At 52.2% G+C, this 19,583-nt stretch overlaps 1 protein-coding gene across 1 annotated transcript; it reads left to right on the top strand.

Annotated features, from left to right (window-relative positions):
- The first annotated feature begins 383 nt into the window (after positions 1–383).
- Positions 384–6,455, top strand: LOC131213744 (uncharacterized). Its single transcript, XM_058207860.1, is given in 9 exon segments — positions 384–748; positions 902–1,279; positions 3,300–3,664; positions 3,667–3,910; positions 4,019–4,213; positions 5,225–5,287; positions 5,374–5,607; positions 6,182–6,347; positions 6,414–6,455. Coding segments are annotated over 9 exon segments (2,052 nt in total).
- Positions 6,456–19,583: the final 13,128 nt, after the last annotated feature.

The following is a 19,583-nucleotide window of genomic DNA, read 5'->3' as shown; positions in this document are numbered from 1 at the left end:
TTTGAAGCATCTCCAACCGTGACGTGTGTGGGACCAGCCAGACCAGCCGCTGCCAACTACCAGTCGTCGTCGTCGGGGCTAATCCAGCTGATCCGGAGATCCGGACACTTGCGCCGAGCGGCACTTCCTCCGACAACGCCGACGTGAGTGTGCCCGTGACCAAAAGTGCTCAGAGAGAGATTGTATGGACTGGAGTGGACTTCGATTTGCGGTGGCGTAGTTCGACAGGTCCAGCAGGCCTCTACAGCTCGTGCTAGTGTATGTGTGCGCGCGTGTGTTCCAGTGTGTGGTGACGTACCCCGCAGAAAACCAGTGCCGTGGTTCCCCAAAGTTTCGCCAGAACCGGTTTGTGTGTCTGAGTGCAGTGTCTGAGCGCTATCGATATGATCGACAACGGGTACTCGTACGTGACGCGCGACAACCTGCGGTACACGGAGCTGAACGATGGCCGCTCGTACGCCCAGATGGGCACGGTGACGTCACCGTCCACGACGGCCATGGTCAACCGCGGGCTGGTCGACTACGACACGGCGGCGCACCTCGCGAACCACCGCTCGTACGATCCGGCGCCGCAGACGGCCTTCGAGCGCTACGACACCAGCAGCTACGTGCCGCAGCGCGCCAACCTCTACCCACCGGCCGCCTACGGCAGCGCCTACGGGCAGCCCTCCATCCTCGACGAGGAGCCGAAGTACCTTACCGGGCCGGAGCAATCGCCCGGCCACCCGGCACAGGCACAGCAGCAACAGCAGCAGCAGCAGCAACAGCAGCAGCAGCAGCAGCAGCAGTCGTTGCCACCACCTCCACACCAGGCGCTCGGCCCTCAGCATCACCTCCCTCACCACCACCACCACCACCACCACCATCACCACCAGCAGCTGTTGGAGCGTGGCGTGGCTAGCCACCACGTCGGCAGCTCGATGAAGATCGAGCTGGACGAGGTCGGCTCGACCGGACCGATCTACCCGCGCCCGATGTACCACTACGATCCGACGGGCTGCGGCACCATGCCGCCCGGCTTCTCCGCCATCAACCTGAGCGTGAAGGAGTCGAGCCCACCGCCGACGGTGGCGCCGCCACCGCTGCCACTGCCGTCGTACAAGGCGAGCACCGGTACGCCGTCTCCGCCGGGCGATGGCGGGCGCAAGCTGCCGAGCGGTGACGAGCGGACGGGCAAGATCGGCTCCTCCACCAGCCCCGAGCCCGATCGCAGCCCGGACCAGCACCGTAACACCAGCCCCAGCCAAACATCGCTCGATCTGACCTCCACCAACAACAGGTAACGACTCGCGACGCTGGCAGCCCTGCCAGCCAGGCTATCGGGTCCAAAAAGCAATATGCAATCGGAATTCTCGCAGTTCTTTGAAACATCACACGTCTTTGATTGCCTTGATGAGAAGAAACTGTACCCGTTCGTTTTGAAGCACACCAATTTGACCAATGACCTCGTACGAATCGAAGTGGAAGTCGATGAAAGTGAACTATAATCGGAACAGGCTAACCGCCCTATTATGAAACTCAAAAAGTTCACTCGATCGTTCATTTGAGTACATTTTGCTATAGCTTTCTCCTTCTGCCTTCTCGCTTGCTGTATTCTGCTTTCTCTCTTACTGTGTTCACTCGATCGATCGAGTTTCGAGTTCGAGTTCTGTAATAGGGGGGTAAGTCTGGTGTTCCCAGCCAAGTGCGTTAACCGTATCTTGAAGCAGTTTTTCTTGATGTGCAGGTGCTTGCTCTAGGTGCATCATTACATTACCGTGTCTTCTGGCCTATTTTGGTAGTTTTTCGAACAATGCAATGGTTTCAGTGGATCTGTTTATGGTACACCACACCTGTCCGGTCCCATCAAACACACATCATGTTCTTTTTGCCGAATCGATTTGATTGCACAGTTCAACTTGATGGTCAGTCCTGGATTGACCCATAATGTTTTCTTTTCTCGAATCTCAAAGTGAATCCAGTAGCCATTCCCAATCACGATCTGATGGAGAAATGGCAGAAGTTCACATTTAGCTTTTTGGTTTCCCTGCTGTTGCACCCATTTTCCAATCTTCTGGATCTTTCCAAAGGCCTTCAAACGTAGGGATATGGCGTATTATGACATATCTATCTGATCCTTGAGTTGTTGTTGCGTTTGCGTGTCGTTTTGGTCCAAAAACTCTTGTAGCTCAACCTTTTTGGAGTCCTCCCACGGCCTCTCCGTTCATAAAGTCGATACCGTCATGTTTAAAGTTTTTAAACCACTCAAAGCACTACGACCTTCCATGATGATCACCGTTAGCTTCCTCAAGCGATTTGATGCAATTCTATAGCGGTGTTTATTTTTAGCAGGTAGCAGAAAAAAAGTGGTATCCGTAAATCATTGTTTTCAGGCACAAAAGTCGACATGATTTAGCCTCTCCAGAAATATCAGGTTTAGAAGATGATTCTTGCGGTTTTGATTCTACATTTGTGGCTTAACTACATCAACAAATCGTATGACAACCATAATGAAAGTACTGCCCGTCGTTAGCTACTACTTCATGCCATGTTTTAGGTATTTCCTCGATTCCGTGTCGATAGAATTTTTTATGTTTTTTAGCGATCCACTCAGAGGCCCTTTTTTCAATGCTTCCGTAAGAAGTGAACCAACAATCGTTATCGTGCTGCCAAATCGTTACTCATGAAACGGAACAAACACTAGCCCTAAAGAGCAACATCTGGTGGATACGGCGGGGGGTTTGACAGTTCCCATCCGACATTTTCAAGATAGGTTTTGACCGGTTTTGCGATGTGGGGTCGAGTTTTGTCATTTTGAAAAATCAGCTTATCATGTCTTTTATCCCATTCCCGTCGTTTTGTGGCAAAAGCTTTGCTTCAAATGCATTAATTGTTGTCGATGGGATTGCCTTCAATAATTTCATTAGGTTTTAAAAGGTTAAAGTATAGCACACCTTTCATATCCCACCATATGCACAGCATAACCGTTGTGCAATGAATATTTCATTACAATCAATTAAAATCATTGTGGCTCATTTCATTAAAAAAAAACTTGTTACATTTAGTGAGTAATGCCATCTATTATAAAACCACACGAATTAACTTTTAAACCTAGTAAGTTACAAACAAATGTCTGTTTTCGATAAGAAATCATTTGTCTGATGTCAAAACAAGGCAGTGAGGCCAAAAATAGCGGACCTAATTGACAGCTAGAGCTATCTGTTTACACAATTCGGTTGCATACTTTTGGACCTGGTAAACGCTCGGTGTGTCTGTGTGTTTGAGTATTTCTAATAGTGTATCGCCCCTATCGAGCACAGTGGTGGTACGAGTCCACAGTTTGCAGCTCGGCATAGTAACACCAACACCAGCAACAACAGCAACGGTAGCAACAGCAGGAATAGCTCCAACGCAACCAACGGCAGTGACCCCGTGTATACTAGCGAGCTCTCGCAGAGCCGATCAGCGGCCCAGGTGGAGGTGAACCCGGCCAGCGAGTACAGCAGTCCGGAGCGCCCGCTCGGGATGGGCTTCGCCCGGCCCCAGCCCCCGTCGGCGTCCTACAGCCGGGAGTCGACCCCGGACAGCGGCGGTTCCTACTACGCCGACAGCTACCGCGATCAGAGTGGTAAGTAGCTGGCAGTCCCTGGCCATAGAACCCCCAGGCTCACCGTCTGCTTCGCGTCCGCGCAGGATACAGCCCGCACACGAGCTACGGCATGGTGGTGCAGTCCGAGTACACCAACGGCTACGCCGGGTACGCACCGAACGCCTACCAGTACACCGGCCCGTACGCCAGCTCGCTCGGGTCCGGCGTCTACCCGTCGACGGTACCGTCCAGCTATCCGGCGAGCTCGAGCGCGGCCAGCTTCGTGACACCACCGACCATGAACCAGCACATAGCGCCCCACGACAACCTGCTGAAGGCTGGGTAGGTAGCTCCAGCTAGACCTGGAGCATCGCGCCGTCCAGGCTGGGCGAGCCGACGAGTCTGGTCGTTGCCAAAGCCGACTAACCAAAGTAGTTCTTTCCTGTGCAGTCTCACCGGCTACCAGCGGCTAGAGCGACCCCAGTTTCCGTCGCAGTCCCAAGAGCTCAAGTGTCCGACGCCCGGGTGCGACGGGTCCGGGCACGCCACCGGCAACTACTCGTCCCACCGCAGCCTGTCCGGCTGCCCGCGGGCCTCCAAGCCCAAGAGCAAGCCCCGCGACGGCCAGGAATCGGAGCCGCTGAGGTAAGCCGGAGGAGGAGGTTCGGTCCAACCCAAGGACCCCCGATCTAACACGTGGGCAGCAAACTAAGCGTCCCGAGCCTAAGAAGGACAACGCGCTCAAAATTGACTTTATTTATCAACGTCATCTGAGCATCAAGAGCCACACACCATCGTTCCACGGCCGCTCTGACATTACCACTTTTCTGGCAAACGATTTATCGTTTGCCTCAAAATAGGTCTCCCGAGTACCAGAGATAAGCTATTCATTCGGGTGAAATTTCTTTCCGATTCCTTTTTTGAGCTCTGTGAACAGCCAGTAGTGAGCTGAGAGCCAAATCTGGCGAATACGGTGGTTGTAGGAACAATTCGTAATCTCATCTCAAGTAGTGTCTCCTTTGTTTTGATTGACTTGTGATGTGATGAAACTTTTTTTTTCCCATATGGCGTCGTTACAGTTTCGACTTTCAAACGCTCCTATAACGCTGTGTAATATTCATTGTTGGTGGTATTCTGAACATAATCGATGAATATTACTCCAGGCACATCCCAAAATACCGGGACGATAACCTTTCCAGTATTGTTGTTTCTGATGGAGCGGAGTCCTTGTAACACTTTTCAAGCCACTTGCGCATCGCTTGAAGGGTAGTTTTGCCCATCGAGAAGTAGTGTAAAATTAATTTTATTATTGGTATCGATTAAGAAGAATATTTTATGTGATCGATTGTTTTGAGAAAAAAAAAACCAAAGCAGTGCCAGTCTTAACTACAGCAACTCGCAAACTTAAGAGTAGAATATGTGGAAATTTTAACAGCATCCGTTTGAAGGTTAGTACTAACCGCTGAGTGGTCTTGGTCTTGGCACTGGAGACAAAATCAATCTCCGTTGCTTTCTGTAACGGTGTGTTTTTTGGCTCTATTGCCGGGGTGGGGTCATTAATTTGTTAGGCTCGGGATTTTTCAACCCTTCCAGGTGTTAGAACATTGAGACTCATGATCAAATGCGTGTTCTGTAACTTTGTCCCACTCACGCTAGGTGTCCGATTCCGGGCTGCGATGGGTCCGGCCACTCGACGGGCAAGTTTCTGTCGCATCGAAGGTAAGCCTGCACCCCACGGGGAGCACCGCGGGTCACCCACCCCTACCGCCCTAACCCCCTAACCCCCGTTCATCTTATGTCCGCAGTGCGTCCGGGTGTCCTATCGCGTTCCGCAACAAGATGCACATCCTGGAGAACGGCGGCACGATCGAGCAGGCGAAGGCGGCGATGGCGCAGGCGGCCGCGGGCAAGTTCGAGCCTTTCGCCTGCCCGACGCCCGGCTGCGACGGGACCGGCGACGTGGACGGCACCTTCAGCACCCACCGCTCCGTCGCCAGCTGCCCGGCCGCCGGCACCCCGCAAGAGCCGACCGCCGGCAGGCTACCCGTCCCAACCCAGCAGCAGCAGCAGCAGCAGCAGCAACAGCAACAGCAACAGCAGCAGGCCCCGTCCAGCAAGAAGCCTCGCTACGGCGACGCCGGCGACGTCCTGGGCGCCCTCGGCAATCCTGCCGCCGCCGCGCCCAAGTCCTTCAATGGTAAGCTAATCGAGGATTGACCAGCACTACCGGACTACTGACTAGACTAAATTCCCCCGCCCTCCCCCCCTGTACCGATCATCTCCGCCGCCCCGGTGCGTGCCCCTCGCGTCTTCCCCCTCACCGTGTTGTGCGCGTTGTGTGTGCGCGTGTGTGTGGTTCCGAACCTTTGACACTTTCCGTTGTGCGTGCGTGCGTGCGTGTGCAGAGTTTGTCGGCGGGTACGGCAAAGGGTTGCCCCCCGGTCCTCCGCCAGCTCCACCCGCGTCGATCGACTCCCATCCGGCGGCGGCGGCGGCGGCGGCGGCGGCGGCGGCAGCCAGACCAGACCTGGGGGCTCTGCCGTTGAGTGAGACCGGTGGTGACCACCATCACCACCCAACCAACAACAACAACAACAACAACACCGGCTACAGCGGCAATCAACACCAAGAGCACACCGGCGGGGCGGCCCCGGACGACATCCTCGCCCTCGACGAGGAGATCACCGAGCTTAAGCGGGAGAATGCGCGCGTCGAGCTGCAGATGCTGCGGCTCAAGTCGAACATCAACGCGATGGAGTCGCAGCTGAACCACAGTGGCGTCGGTGCGGGCCTGGTCGCGGGTGTCGGCGGGGGCGTCGGCGTCGGCCCGGGAGCCACGCAGGAGCCGGTCAAGCTGCTGGAGATCGGCACCCGAGGCATCACCTGAAACTTCCTCACGTGTTAGGACCACCGCAGCTACCACCGCTAGGGCCCATCCGCCAGTGAATGTGTGTGTGTGTGTGTGTGTGTCCGTGTGTGTCCGTGTGTGTCCGCGTGTGTGTGTCGGTGGAGGTCCAAACGAAAACGGTCCTAACGCAAGACGCGTGTACAGAGACCCCGCCGTCAAGGTGGTAGGCTAGATGTAAACCACTAAACAACAACCAACCTTATTATCAACGAGTCCTTGTCGGTGGCGCGAGAGCAACGGCACCCGGCTGCCAGATTATCTGAACCGTTAACGTTAAGGTGAAAGGAACCGACGTGTATACCCGAGACGATGGAGAACCGAGTAGACAACCTAGACCCCTAGCCCCGCATACGCTGTATACTAGAACTTAGTAAGGTAAGCTATTAAATAGTTATCACTGGTGAGGTCGAAAGTACTCCCCTCCCGTACATTGATGTCGATACAGGGCAGCCAGGATGTTGGCCGTGTCGCCGAAGTGAACCACCCGTACTGTGTGTGTGTGTGTGTGTGTGTAACTAGAGAGAGAGAGAGAGAGAGAGAGATAGTAACGTGCCAGTTTTGCGGTAGGTCGTGTGAGAGCAGGACACAGGCAAACGGGACAGGCTAGCTGCATAACCCGTTTAGATCAACGGCAAACGTCGGTGAAAGTCCTGTGTGTGCGCGTGTATGAATGTATGTGTGTGTCGCAGGTGTTATGAAATATGCGTTACGGTGGAGAGGTGGAGAGAGAGAGAGAGAGAGAGAGAGAGAGAGAGAGAGAGAGAGAGAGAAAGAAACGGACCCCGCGGGTTAGTCCCGGGACCTCCTATGGGCCGACGAGGCGACGGGACATGTGCAAATGCAAATAAACGCTAGGAATTTAACAGTATCTATATCTACTCTAAACTAAAGCAAAGCAGCAAAAAAAAAGCAGAAGAAAAGGAAGAAGAAGAAGGAGAAAATCAAACAAAACACAAATGAAAAGGAAAACACAAAAAACAGCAACAACACATATACATGGACAAAGCAGAAACCCGCAAACGGTTAACGCTACACAATGCCAAGTAAACACTCACAAAACACGGAGAAGGTGGTGTAGTTGAAATGTGCTATACGACTCATTTTAACCATTACTGTGTACTGTAACTTAAGAATATACTTATATATATATATACATATATATACACATATATATGTATATATAAATATATATATATATTATATTATAAAATATACAATATATATATATATATAACATAGAGAGGGAGAGAGTGAGAGAAAAATGCACGCAGGGGATAAAGATGGAGATGAAAAGGAAGATGAAGATAAACATAAAGATTAAGATAATGAAAAAAACGAACATGAAGAGGAAGATAGAGATGAAGAAGAAAATGAAGATGTAGATGCAAATGCGAATGAAAATGAAGCCGAAGACGAAGCTAACGGTGACGATGAAAATAACGATGACGATGAAGCTGAAAATGAAAATGAAGGTGAAAATGAAGATGACGATAAAGATGAGGATGAAAAAGAAGATGAAGATGAAGCTGAAGCTGAAGTTGCAGATGAAAATGAAAATGAAGATGAATATGAAGATGAAGATGAAGACGTGGAAGTTGAAGCTGAAGATAAAGATGCAGAGGAAGGTGCACACGAAGGTGAACATTGTGAAGCCTGGTGAGTTGGACAAAACATTTGGGAGATATGGTGAAAACAATAGTTGAATAGTTGGCACAATAAAAACAAATAATTCAATTAAAGAAATCAGAAGAAAAGAAAACACGTCTCTAAAAAGAAACGGGGAAGAAAATAAGAAAAGTGTGGTTTAGCAAGCTAACAGTGAATTGAAATCAAGCGGAGAAACACAAACCCTTTTAAAAGCAACCAGAACCAGAAACAACAGGAAATTCGGCATTCTGATAACGAAATAACGGAACAACATGAAACGTACGAAAAAGTGAAAAGAGAAAATGAAAAATCGAAAGAAAAACGGTAGCAGCAGCAGAAACCCAAAACCCAAAATAACTACTACTTGTATGTAACCCGGTTATGAATTTTAATAAAAACTAACATTACATATTTGTGACATTGTACGAGTGCCCCTGTGTGTGTGTGTGTGAGAGAGAGAGAGAGAAAGGGAGAGATTGAAAGAACGGCAAACTTCACGGCGTATCCGAAGCCGGAAGAAGTTTATAGTCTCCTGTCCACACTTGTCCGCTTCCGTCATCCATGTTCAGTGTCCTATAATCTAGCAATCGGCCGTGTGTCAGGCAATCGGACACCGGTAGCACAACTCCGTCCCCGGTTTTCGAGAACCGTTGTTCGTTCCCATCTTCAGAAATTAATTCTAACCGGATGTAAGTGGGCTACGGAGACATTACTTCAAGCAGGAGGTGCCCCCAGGTAAGTCCTTCGACCCAACCCAATCTACAGTGCGCTAGTCATAAAGTAGACCAGTGTCTTTGTCTGCGTCTCGTGTGATTGAAGTGCCGTCAGGGCGTTCTGCAGGACAATAGAGATGCAGATCAATTCGCAGTTCCTGCGACACCTGCCCAGCTGGGGCCCAACTCGATCAACGGAAAAGCGATCAACTTGGAGAAGGGAGAGAGAATCAGAGAGAGAGAAAGAGAGAGAAAAAGAGTAATAATTTAATGCTTTTCTTCGCACGTATCATAAGTTGGCATCCGCGGTTGCCAACCGAAGGACACCCCGCCCAACGACACCGACCGACTCCTGGGCTCCTGTTACACTTCTGCATTTTTTGCTTCGGATTTTTTGCCGTTTTGCCGCCTTTCGGGAGCAGAGTTGCGCTGGATGGGCTGGGTAAGGGTTCCAAAACGAACGTTGTGCTCTTTTTGGATTACGATTAATTACTTCGGGCTATTCCCCACCCGGCCCCGTCCATCTGGTTTCTCCGTCCGGCCGCCCCCCGCCCCCGTCGGCCCTAGATGAAAGTAATTTTTCATGTTACCATCAGCTGCGAGCGAACGCACGTCATGCTTGACAGCGGAAACCCGTGGCGGTGGCGGAGCCCGGGGGCTGGAAATTGTCCTGCGGGTATTTCGGGGACGATACTCCCGGTCCCCGCCGACCGCCCGTCCGCCATGTCATCTCCATCCATCTATCCATCCGCCGATCGGTCAGCGCGCGCGTCCCTCGGACCCGCCTGCCCCATGCATCTCTCATCGATACGCCTCATCAGAGTGGACGAAAATCGCCAACTGCACCTCTGCCCCCGCCCCGCAGCTCACCATACCGTACTGAGTTGAGTGCTTGTTGCCGCGACTGCCGAGGGCGGCAGGGACGGACAGCGAAACATGGCGGAAAAAAGCGGCGGCCCAACCAAACTGTGCCAGAAGACATTAAGTTTCCGCACGCGCGCGGCTCCTCCCCCCACCCCGCCCGCCGCCCCAGGCCTTGTGGGGCGAAGGAGGGGGTGAAGATTGTCGAGAGCATCGAATTTGCTTTCCGACAGTCCCACAGCCCCCGCGCCACCCCCCCTGCCGACGAGCCGGACGGAGTTTGGGAACCACCGAAATTCGATTGGTTTCCCATTTTTCCTTCACCTTTTACCTTTTCTTCATCTGCCGAAGCTGGAAGGTCTTTTGGGCGGATGGGGATAAGCTGAAAATTAATTTTCTCCAGTTTTGCGGGCAGGCAGCGCAGCGTCCTGACATCTTGACGTGGCCCGTGTGGCCACAACGTTGCTTAGGAGAAAAAAATATCGTATCGTTTGCAGACGTGTTTCCTGCCCGTCAGTGGATAGTGGTGCGCGAAAAACTAGGAACGGCGGCCGGTAACTGAAGTAAAATTCAACAAATAAACAAGCACACAAATAATACACACGAATGAATCCGAAATCATCGTCTGCGATGGCAGCGATTAATTGGAAGTAATTAAAAATTACGCCTACCGGAAGGGCGAAGGGAGTTCGCCGATTGCCACCATCTGATCCGACCGCTCCGAGCTCACATCAATCAGCGGATCCGGCGGACCTGCATGACGGGAGTGAAGCAAGTGAAAAGTTTGGGTTGCTTTTGAAAGTTTGAAACCTGTGTGGCGTGTGTCTTTTTTGGGACGACTGATCTGGAGGATCTAAAACACGAAAGTTCAAGCACCAGACCTTCTTCTTCAACGTATCCCCGACTAGAACGCCGACCGAGCCGCCTCTTGCAGCCCTGTGCACCAATGCACAATGTTGATCTCTGTTGCTTTCTGTAACGTTGTGTGTAATAGGCGGTCCCGGGATACCACCGGGAACTGCCGGTGGTTACCGACTGCTCCCAACAAGCGCAGGGGCCAAGAGGCCTTCTAATGGCCATCAAATCGAGACCCCAAAACAAGAATCGCTAAAACGAACCCCGTTTTTCGGGCACCCAGAGGGGTCCATCGTTGTGGGGATGCTTTTTGTTTTAAATATCTGTCCAACAGTGTCGTTTTGTGCGGCTGTTGTCCAGCTCTTTCCGTGTGCTTGGCGACGGTCCCATTTAAATTCCCGATGTTCTTTGTTTCAGCCTCCCCTGGTTTTCGGTCGAGTTTGGAAAAAGGCTGCTTCTTGGCTTGGGTGCCCTTTTTTCCCTCTCTCTCGGGTTTGCTAATGTGGCCATTGTTTCACCACACACTCACACACGTTCGCAGCAGAACGGCGCGAGGCAAATCAATTTTTCGTTCGTTTCTGCCTTTTTTATGATGGTTGCTTTTCTCTTGATTTGTTTCAGTGTGCTCTGGCGTCATCAGAGGGCCCAGCAACACACACGCAGCGCACACCGAACGCCCTCGCAGAGAGAGAGATAGAGCGCGTGTCCTTAGTATTTTTATTTTGTAGTTTTTCGCTTTTACGTTTCGGTTTAGTTTCCGTTTTGGGTAGTGTCCTTTTTTTCGGTTCCATGGCTAGGATTTGAGGAGAGCCAGTCGCCGTGAACACCGACCGACCGCTGGACCCGTTAGCGATTTGGGGACCGCTGGAGCGTTGGAGCCTTCGACCGTCTCGCTTTCGCGCCAGGCGTTGGAGCGAGTGCGCGTGAAGCGGACCGCTGTTTGGTGCGCCGAAAGCAACCCGAACTCGGTTGGGGCTCGGACGCTCGCGCTCGCTCTCTCGCTCCCCCTCTCTGCTGGGGAGCGTTACGGGCGTAGCGTAACGCTCGCGTGCTCGCTCTTGCGCACGGCGCTGGCTCCCCACGTGGGTTTCGCGCGCTCACACCGCACCGCGCCATGGTTGGCCGTGACACGCTCCACACGATGGCTCCAGCTGAGTGGGCGAGCGAGTGAGAGCGAGCGAACGCACCGCGACCGATTCGCGCCGGTCCCCGATTGGGCACCGGTCGACGAACGCACACCTTTGCACAGCGACCGCCGCGGCCTTACGACGACGATGAGCGAGTGACGCCTTCGAGCCCGTCGTTGGTGCTGCTTGTTGCGCACACCAGTGGCCAGCCCTCTCGCTCATACAACGATGGGGCGGTGGCTCACGACGGCCCCCGGGGGCCCCAAGGCGCCCGGGTAAAGGACGATTAAGGACAAAGTTTTGTGGCCCACGGGTTTTTTTGTGCCTGTCTTTCCCTGTTCCCGGAGGGGGGTTGGGGGAGTAACGCGCGCGGCAAATATATCCACGGAAACCCCCAACCACACCCCTCCCCATCCTCCACCCCCGCGCATGAACCAAGCAACTATTTGCTCCCGGCGGGGGCCTCAAGGGGATTGCGTATCGTAGGAAGAGACGAAAAACAAAATGGACGACATTTGGGCCACTCTCGTGTGTGTGTGTGTGCTCCACACCGGCCCCCGGCAGAAGCCTTCTGCCTGGGTTGCGGACGCTGAGACGGTTCCAGGGATGCAGGTGCAGGTGAAGTGCATTCCGGATGCGCGCGCCCGCGCATATGCAAGTGAAATGTTTTAATTTATTTTCGCTCTGGCCACATTTCACAATTTGACCATCCCACGGGTCGACTTTTTATACGCTCTGCTGGATGGATGGATGGTCGGATGGTAAGCAGAGAGACAGGGAGAGAACGAGAGAAGGGTAATGCAATTATCGCGTCACCGCCATCATTTCTACATCCACTGGGGGCCAACACCTATACCCGTGAAAAAACACACCGTTACAGGAAGCAACAGAGTCAATGGGTCTGGTGGGCCAAGGGCAAGAGGCCGCTCAGCACAGCAAGTTCCACGGTGGTTTCCAGTCCTCAACAATCATCCTCATAGTTGCCGCGAACGCCCGATTCGAACGCCTCTCCAGTCCTCTCGGTACGCTGCACCCCTTCATCCAATATCCAAAGCAGAGCAGGTCCTCGCTGTCCTTGCGGACACTGTCCTCCCATCGAAATCTCGGCCTACCGACTGGCTTCTTGCCGTGCACCTTTCCCAGCAGCGTTCCCTTTGCGTATCCTTGACTCATTCATCCCGTATAATGTGCCTAGCCCATTGCACTCCTTTTTCTTTAACGTGACAGAAACTTCTCTTCTATTTTATCTGATCCTACAATATTCTCCATCTTTTACCGGGACAAGGATTCTTCTAAGCATCTTTCTCTCGACAGCATTTAATCTGCTTTCTTGAGACTGGAACGAACGCAGGCTGCCCGGGTAAAGTATTATAAGCTGCTCCGGCGTTTCAAACCGTTTAAGGCAACACGTTTTCCAGCCCCTTAGCGGAGCACCACCAGCCGCAGCAACAACAACAACAGCAACCACACGAAGAAATGGACGAAAATCGATAATCGGACGGGTCCGGGGCCGCTCTCACGCGCGCTGTGACACCGAAAATTAACGCCCCGGCCATCAGCTGATCGAGAGTCCGGACCCTTTTTGTGTGCCAGAGGCCCCGGGGAAACAAAGTGCAAAACTTTACAGACTCCGCCACGCCACGCCGCACCGCGCCGCGTGTCATATTTTAACGTGCCCCCCCTTTCCCGACGTCCCCCTTCAGCAGCGGGACACTCGCGCTGATCGCTCGGCGCGAAAAGTTTCATCGTTAAAATTAAAAACTTTCACTCGCATTCGATTCCCGCCCCCGGCCCAGCCCGGCCCCAGGGCGGAAGATGGCGAGGGGGAAACATGACGAGGTGGCGGCGGAGGCTGGAGGTTGATTGCTAGTATGTTGTTCTTCGGGTTTGGGCCCGCGGGGCGGCTGTAAGGATCCTTGTAACTCGCTCGCTCTCGTTGCCTGACACCGTGGGGCCAAGAAAAACGAGTGGACAAGAAACAGATGGACATACGGGGAACTTTTCACGTGCAGGGATTTGTGGGGGGGGGTGGTGGGCGTCGTTTTGTCGCATAAAGCCACCCTTATTAGTCGTACCACAAGCCACAATTGATGGCTGACAAAGAGAGAGAGAGAGAGAGAGAGAGAGAGAGAGAGAGAGAGAGAGAGATAACTGGAGAGAAAGAGACCGAGAGACTGAGAACAGAGAGTACAGCGCAATGAAAAACAAATATGGCCGCCATTGGCTCGTTCGGCCATCTTACCGGAACCTGAAACCGGTTCTAGGTGATACCGGTTCACAGCTGACCGGCCCCTTCGGTCCTCACCTTCACCATCCTCCCCACACGGCCGGCGGCCAGAGTGGATCTAGAGATCCTAAGACAACACACGATCTTCCTGAACAGCAACTGATCATACTCAGACAAGGATCAGGCCAACCATCCTGAATCAACATTCGGTCAGCACGTATCTCATCTACAACCGATGTTCGTCATAAAGTACCGATCGCCGGATGATATTCGGATGTCCGTCGTAAAGTACCAACCGCCATTCGTATTCCTGCACCAAGTACAGGGTGTTTCAGTAACGAAACATTTTTTCATTTGGTTACAGAAAAACGGCTTCACATGCTCGAACTTATATTTGAAAGGTTGATGCTTAACATTGTTTTATGGAAAACAATTTTGGTCAAATGTTCACCACGATTTGCATGGCAGTAGCTCATTTGGTCGATCTTTATTGAGTACCTTTTCAATTGTATCTGGTCCTATTTCGGCAATAGCAACGTGAATGTGGGTCTTGAGGTTGTCAATAGTTGCTAATTTGTTCGCCTAACACAAACCAACCATTCAACCATTAAAAAATATTAAAGCCATTTTTTACATGCAAAAGAAAAAATGTGTCGTCACTGAAACACCCTGTACATGGACATTCTATGCATTCTTTCCTCTTCCTTTTCCAACATCCCCCAAAAACCTGTATGAAATTGTATTCGGAAAATGAAAAATCACTTCACGTTTAACCATCAGCGAACACGGTCGTCGATCTTTTCGCTAAGAACGTCCATCCCACCCGGAAAACGGAACTCGCGCAAGTCCGAGAACTGAGTCACGCTAGCTGCGCAAGCCCCGGAGCGGAGCGCATGAAAAGTGTGACTCAACGGAGTGGGGGAGGGGGGTTTCCACAACATCTGGGAGACCAGCTCCGCGCGAGGGGGGGAAAGTTGGGCCGCCAAACGCCATAATGGCGAAGTTCCGCGCGGTCCGCGGGCCAAGGTCCAACCTTGAAAACTTTGTTCACAAGAACCGACCGACGACCGACGGCAGACCTGTGCACATCCGGCGTCGTCGAAGACGCTACGAGGATCAACCGCCTCGCACACAGCAGCAGCACGCACACACACCCACGTGAAGGCAGAACACTCCAGGCTCAGAGTTGCACAGGATGCTGTGGAGACGGTTGTGGTGGTGTGGCCAACACACACAAGGAAGCACGCACGCACGCACGCACGGGCGACGATCGCCCTGTGCCGTGTGCGACTCGTGACACCTCGGGATTGTGTGCGTATTGTCTTGACACCGCGCTCGTGTATATGTGTGGGTTCAAAAATACCGTCAGCTGTGCGGTGAGTTTGGGCGAAAGTGGGTCAAAGTTAGCGGTGGCGGCTGCGGCGGCGGCGGCGGGGTGTTCTGCGTGATGGCGACGACGACGACTCCGACCTGACTTTCCCCCATTCCCTGTCACATAGTTCCCTGCCCCTCCAGACCAATTTGACAAAGGGAGGCAGGGAAGGGGAAGGTGGGGGGCCGACAGGAGTGGGGCGGAAATGGTCAAAACGAACGGAATATTATATGGAAGCCCGCGCTCACGCGTTCGGCGTGCGCTCACCACGTTTTCTTCACCAAGGGGTTCTCCAAGTTTTCAAACTTTGGTCCCGCGCAAACCGCAAAGGGTAATGGGACGGGCGGACGGGCGGGGCTGCGGAAGTTGGGAACAGAGTTGAGAGCAGTCATCCTCTGCCTCCCCCGGGGGAGGAGGCCACCGTTCATTGTGAAAGTTTCAATTTTGTCCAAAAATTTCCATTTTTTTTTTGTTTGCTTCATTTGGGGAATTTGTTGGAGGCGCGTCGGAGGATGGGGGTCAAGTTGGTGGCGGGTGGTCGGTGTCAACGAGTTCAGGAGACAGCCCCGGGTTCTCCACTTCAACACTCGCTCAACGTCAGGGATTTTACAGAGTAGCCTTCAGAAAAGTCGCTGCCATAAAAGCCCGGGGGTTCATGAGTAACACAAACAATTGGGGCGCGTGTTGTTCATCGCACCTTCCGACCATGCTTCGCCCACCCGTCTCCATGCACTCTTGGACCCGTTGGCGTCTTCCTAGCCACCAAGCAGACGGAACTGTCAGAAGTCGCTAGTGTCGGTTGACCTGCCTGATGCAGGTTTTAAAGAGTGAGAGACGAAACATCGCGCCCTATCGACCCGCATCTTAGTTTTGGAGGTCCAAATCCTTATGTGGATACTGGCTTAGCAAAACCCGTGCCGAACGATGCCAAGGCACCTCTGTTGGGCTGAGCCGGAGGCTATTTGGAGCAGTTGTGGTTGACGTTGGGAATGCGAAACAAGCAACCCTGTGACTATTTCCCTTTTTGCTTCCGGAAATGACGTCACATCTTTCGATAGCTGTAAGCACAGACACATTTTAAAGTTACTTATATTACAAAGATAATTTAACGACAGCATTAAGCCAGGAACTATCAAAATGACAGATGCAACGAAGAAATGGATGACTTTACACGATTATATGAAAGAGGAAATGCTTGACGAGAAGACAATGTAGAGTTAGCCAGGTGACAGTGATTGCGAAAATATTCCAAACATACGTGACGAGACGATGCTCTTTCACTTCCGAAAACGGAAGGTGGCGGGTAACGTACCAACTCAGTGATCTGAAATCACTGCTTCAGACGGAACTAGTTAGTCAAGAATTGAAGTATGAGAATGAAGTATGAAGTATGTACCTGTATGCATTCCCATTACCAATTGACAACCGTATTTTGAAATATATACGAATTAGGTACAGAGCTAGAAGCCGCTCGAGTTTGGTGGCAAAACCTGGACAATTACGAACGAAGTTTGCGCGTACGGAGGAGATACTTTTTGGCTTCAATATTTCTGGAGCAACAACTAGGGCCCATCATTTTCATCTCATGAGCCGACATGATTTTAGTGCGATTTTGCAATACATTCGTTCCAAAAAAAATTAATCAAAGGAGTCAACGTTTGCAAACAGACCAATTCGTTTCAGTGTCAGCAGTTCGTGACCTAAAATTACTGAAAAAACGGACCCGGAGAAAAAGTACCTATCTAGCTACTCGACCGTTAATTCATTACTATCAATGTTGCAAAACATTTTTTGTCACTTTGTTGAGTGTGAATAAAGACTAAACGTTACATTAAGCATTGTTTCGTATCGCTGGTGTATCTAGTGTTAAGGAATACCCATCACGTTTGGCTTAGGTTTGAAAATTTTGTCAATAACGCCAGTGTTTGATGAACAATTTGAAACGCTACTCCAATCACGCGTATTACCGGAACAATCTAATACACTATTACTATTCTCTTGAGTTCCTATAGTTGCAGCAAAGGTTTACGCAAACCTTCGATGCATCTTCACACCAACTTCAAACACTTTGAAAAATTTATTTAATTCACTCCAAAATAGTTCATAGAGAATTGACAAGAGTGCAATGACAATGGACACAACTCGCCTGACAAGGCTCTGAAAGTATTGTCAAACCAAGAGATAATGATACAACCTATTACTATCGCTAACCTATATATAACTGTACGGGAATGAGTTGCATTGGCAGAATAAATCCAATCGCGAACCGCCGACGGCAGAAAACCATTTATTAGAGCAATCGAGAGCAACAATTGGTTAGCCAGCGGTAGGTAGGCGCCAGCAGACTGACAAGGAGCCGCCAACCTGTAGGCGATTAAGCATGCCCAACTCATGCCTAGGTCGGTTGTTTGGCGGTAGTGCAATCCAAGAGAGTATAAAATACCCGATTGCACAACACTGGGAGAAAAGTCCAAGAAAATATAGGTTCAATTGAAAGATTCCGTAGTGCCGAGGCATATCCATGAGCTTCAGCTGTTCAGCCCAACAAAATCGAATTATTTTGATTTTGATTTCTTCGCTCGGTCTCGTCCACGGCCACGGCGACCCGATGTCTCTATTTGTGGCCCCACCGGAAGCAGCATAGCGCATATAAATAGCATATAAAGTTCGGGACGTCAGGGCTATTGCCGATGCCGATGGCCGTCAAGGGGTTATCGATGAGGCGAAACACGTTCCTCCGTTGCGCCGTTCCGGATGATGCATGGTGGCGACGGCAACGTTCCCCTCCTCCCCCCCACCCACCGTAAACCACACCACCCACGGCTGACGGGAGATAACACACGCCGATGGCGGCAGCGGCGGCCAGCGTGAAGAAAACAAATATATCATCCACTCAACTGACCATAACACCGGAACGAAGCCGTGCCCTGTGCAGTGCTCTCCTCCCGCGCAGCAAAACGCCCTCCCCAACCCAACACGACCCACCCCACCCCACACACACGTTTATGTGATTTGAGGACGATATCTGCCGCTTCATTGCCCGCAACATAACAAATATCCATCGGAGAAACGGAGAATTCGGAGGGTTTCCCACGCGGGCGGGGGAAGGTGGCTCCGGGGAAAGGGAAAGCCAGCTCCGTCCGTTTCTTTAAAGGGAAAGTCATAAGAGGGGGTTCTCGGGGGTTCACCCTCCCTCCATCGGCAACAAGGAGGCCTCTCTGGTAATTCGCCACGGGTCGTGCCATTCGTCGTGGCAATTCGCCGCGGGCCGTGCTAATTCGCCTCCGCCGAGACCGTGTGTGCACTTGGGTGTATGAGTGTGTGGGGGGAGGGGGTGGGGGCGGGCTTTCGCGGTTCCCATAGCGGGTAACAAGCTATATTACCGTTAGAAAAGCGGCCTCTCGATCGCTTCCTTGGGCCCTGCTGCGATGCGCCCCCCCACCCCTCCCACTCAACCGCATCACCGCCACCACCCCTCGTTTATGTGTGCAACATTACAGCATAACTCGGGAGCTGCTCGCCTGTCTGTCTGCCTGCCTGCCTGCCTGCCTGCCTGCCATCCTTCCGGCCTTCAACAAGCGGTCCCTCGTCCTGCGAACGATCCGCACACACACACACACACACACACGGGACAGATAGTAGGGGGCGCACACCCCACACATCAGCCACCCAGGCGTACCATCCAACCCCCCGGCGAAGCGAGCGGCCCGTTGTCCAGAAGGTCGTAAATAATAACATTGAATCCTTCGAATCGTGTTCCTCCGTTTCACATGGCGGGTGGGGGTTGGCGGTCACTTTTTTTCGAGGGAGGTGACCGACTTCCGATTTTCCTACCAGCCCCTCACCAGCCCCTCCCACAACCCTCTCGCACTCCCACAACATCCCGGCGAGTGGAGTACTTCAGTTTTATTTCTATCCTTTGGTCCTAGGCCTTAGCCTCCCACCACACAACGGTGGTGCGCGGGCGGGGAGGTTGAGGTATAGAGGGGAATTCGCCTCACGCGCTTCATGTCCGGCCAGTCCGGCCACCCCTGAACCCATTTCCCACGTTCCTCCTATCGCCCCACCCAGCAAATATCCGACGGCATGCTTTGCTTTGGCTTTGGGATTTCTGTCGAGACTATAAAGTCCTCGGTTCGTCCTGCGACGGCCTGCGTCCTGCGTGACGAATGCGCCACGTACCCCGTTGCCCACCTTCTCGGTTCCTTTCACACCACGCACTTGGTTCGGCGGAAGGTCTGGTTCTTGGGTGTTTTTTTTTCTTCTTGGTGCGCCCTGATTTACTTAAGTTCCGTACAGTTTCTT

This window comes from Anopheles bellator, chromosome X, assembly GCF_943735745.2.
Source record: "Anopheles bellator chromosome X, idAnoBellAS_SP24_06.2, whole genome shotgun sequence".
Taxonomy (NCBI): Eukaryota; Metazoa; Arthropoda; class Insecta; order Diptera; family Culicidae; genus Anopheles; species Anopheles bellator.
The sequence above is the reverse complement of the archived record's forward strand: the minus strand, read 5'-3'. Positions and strand labels throughout refer to the sequence as shown.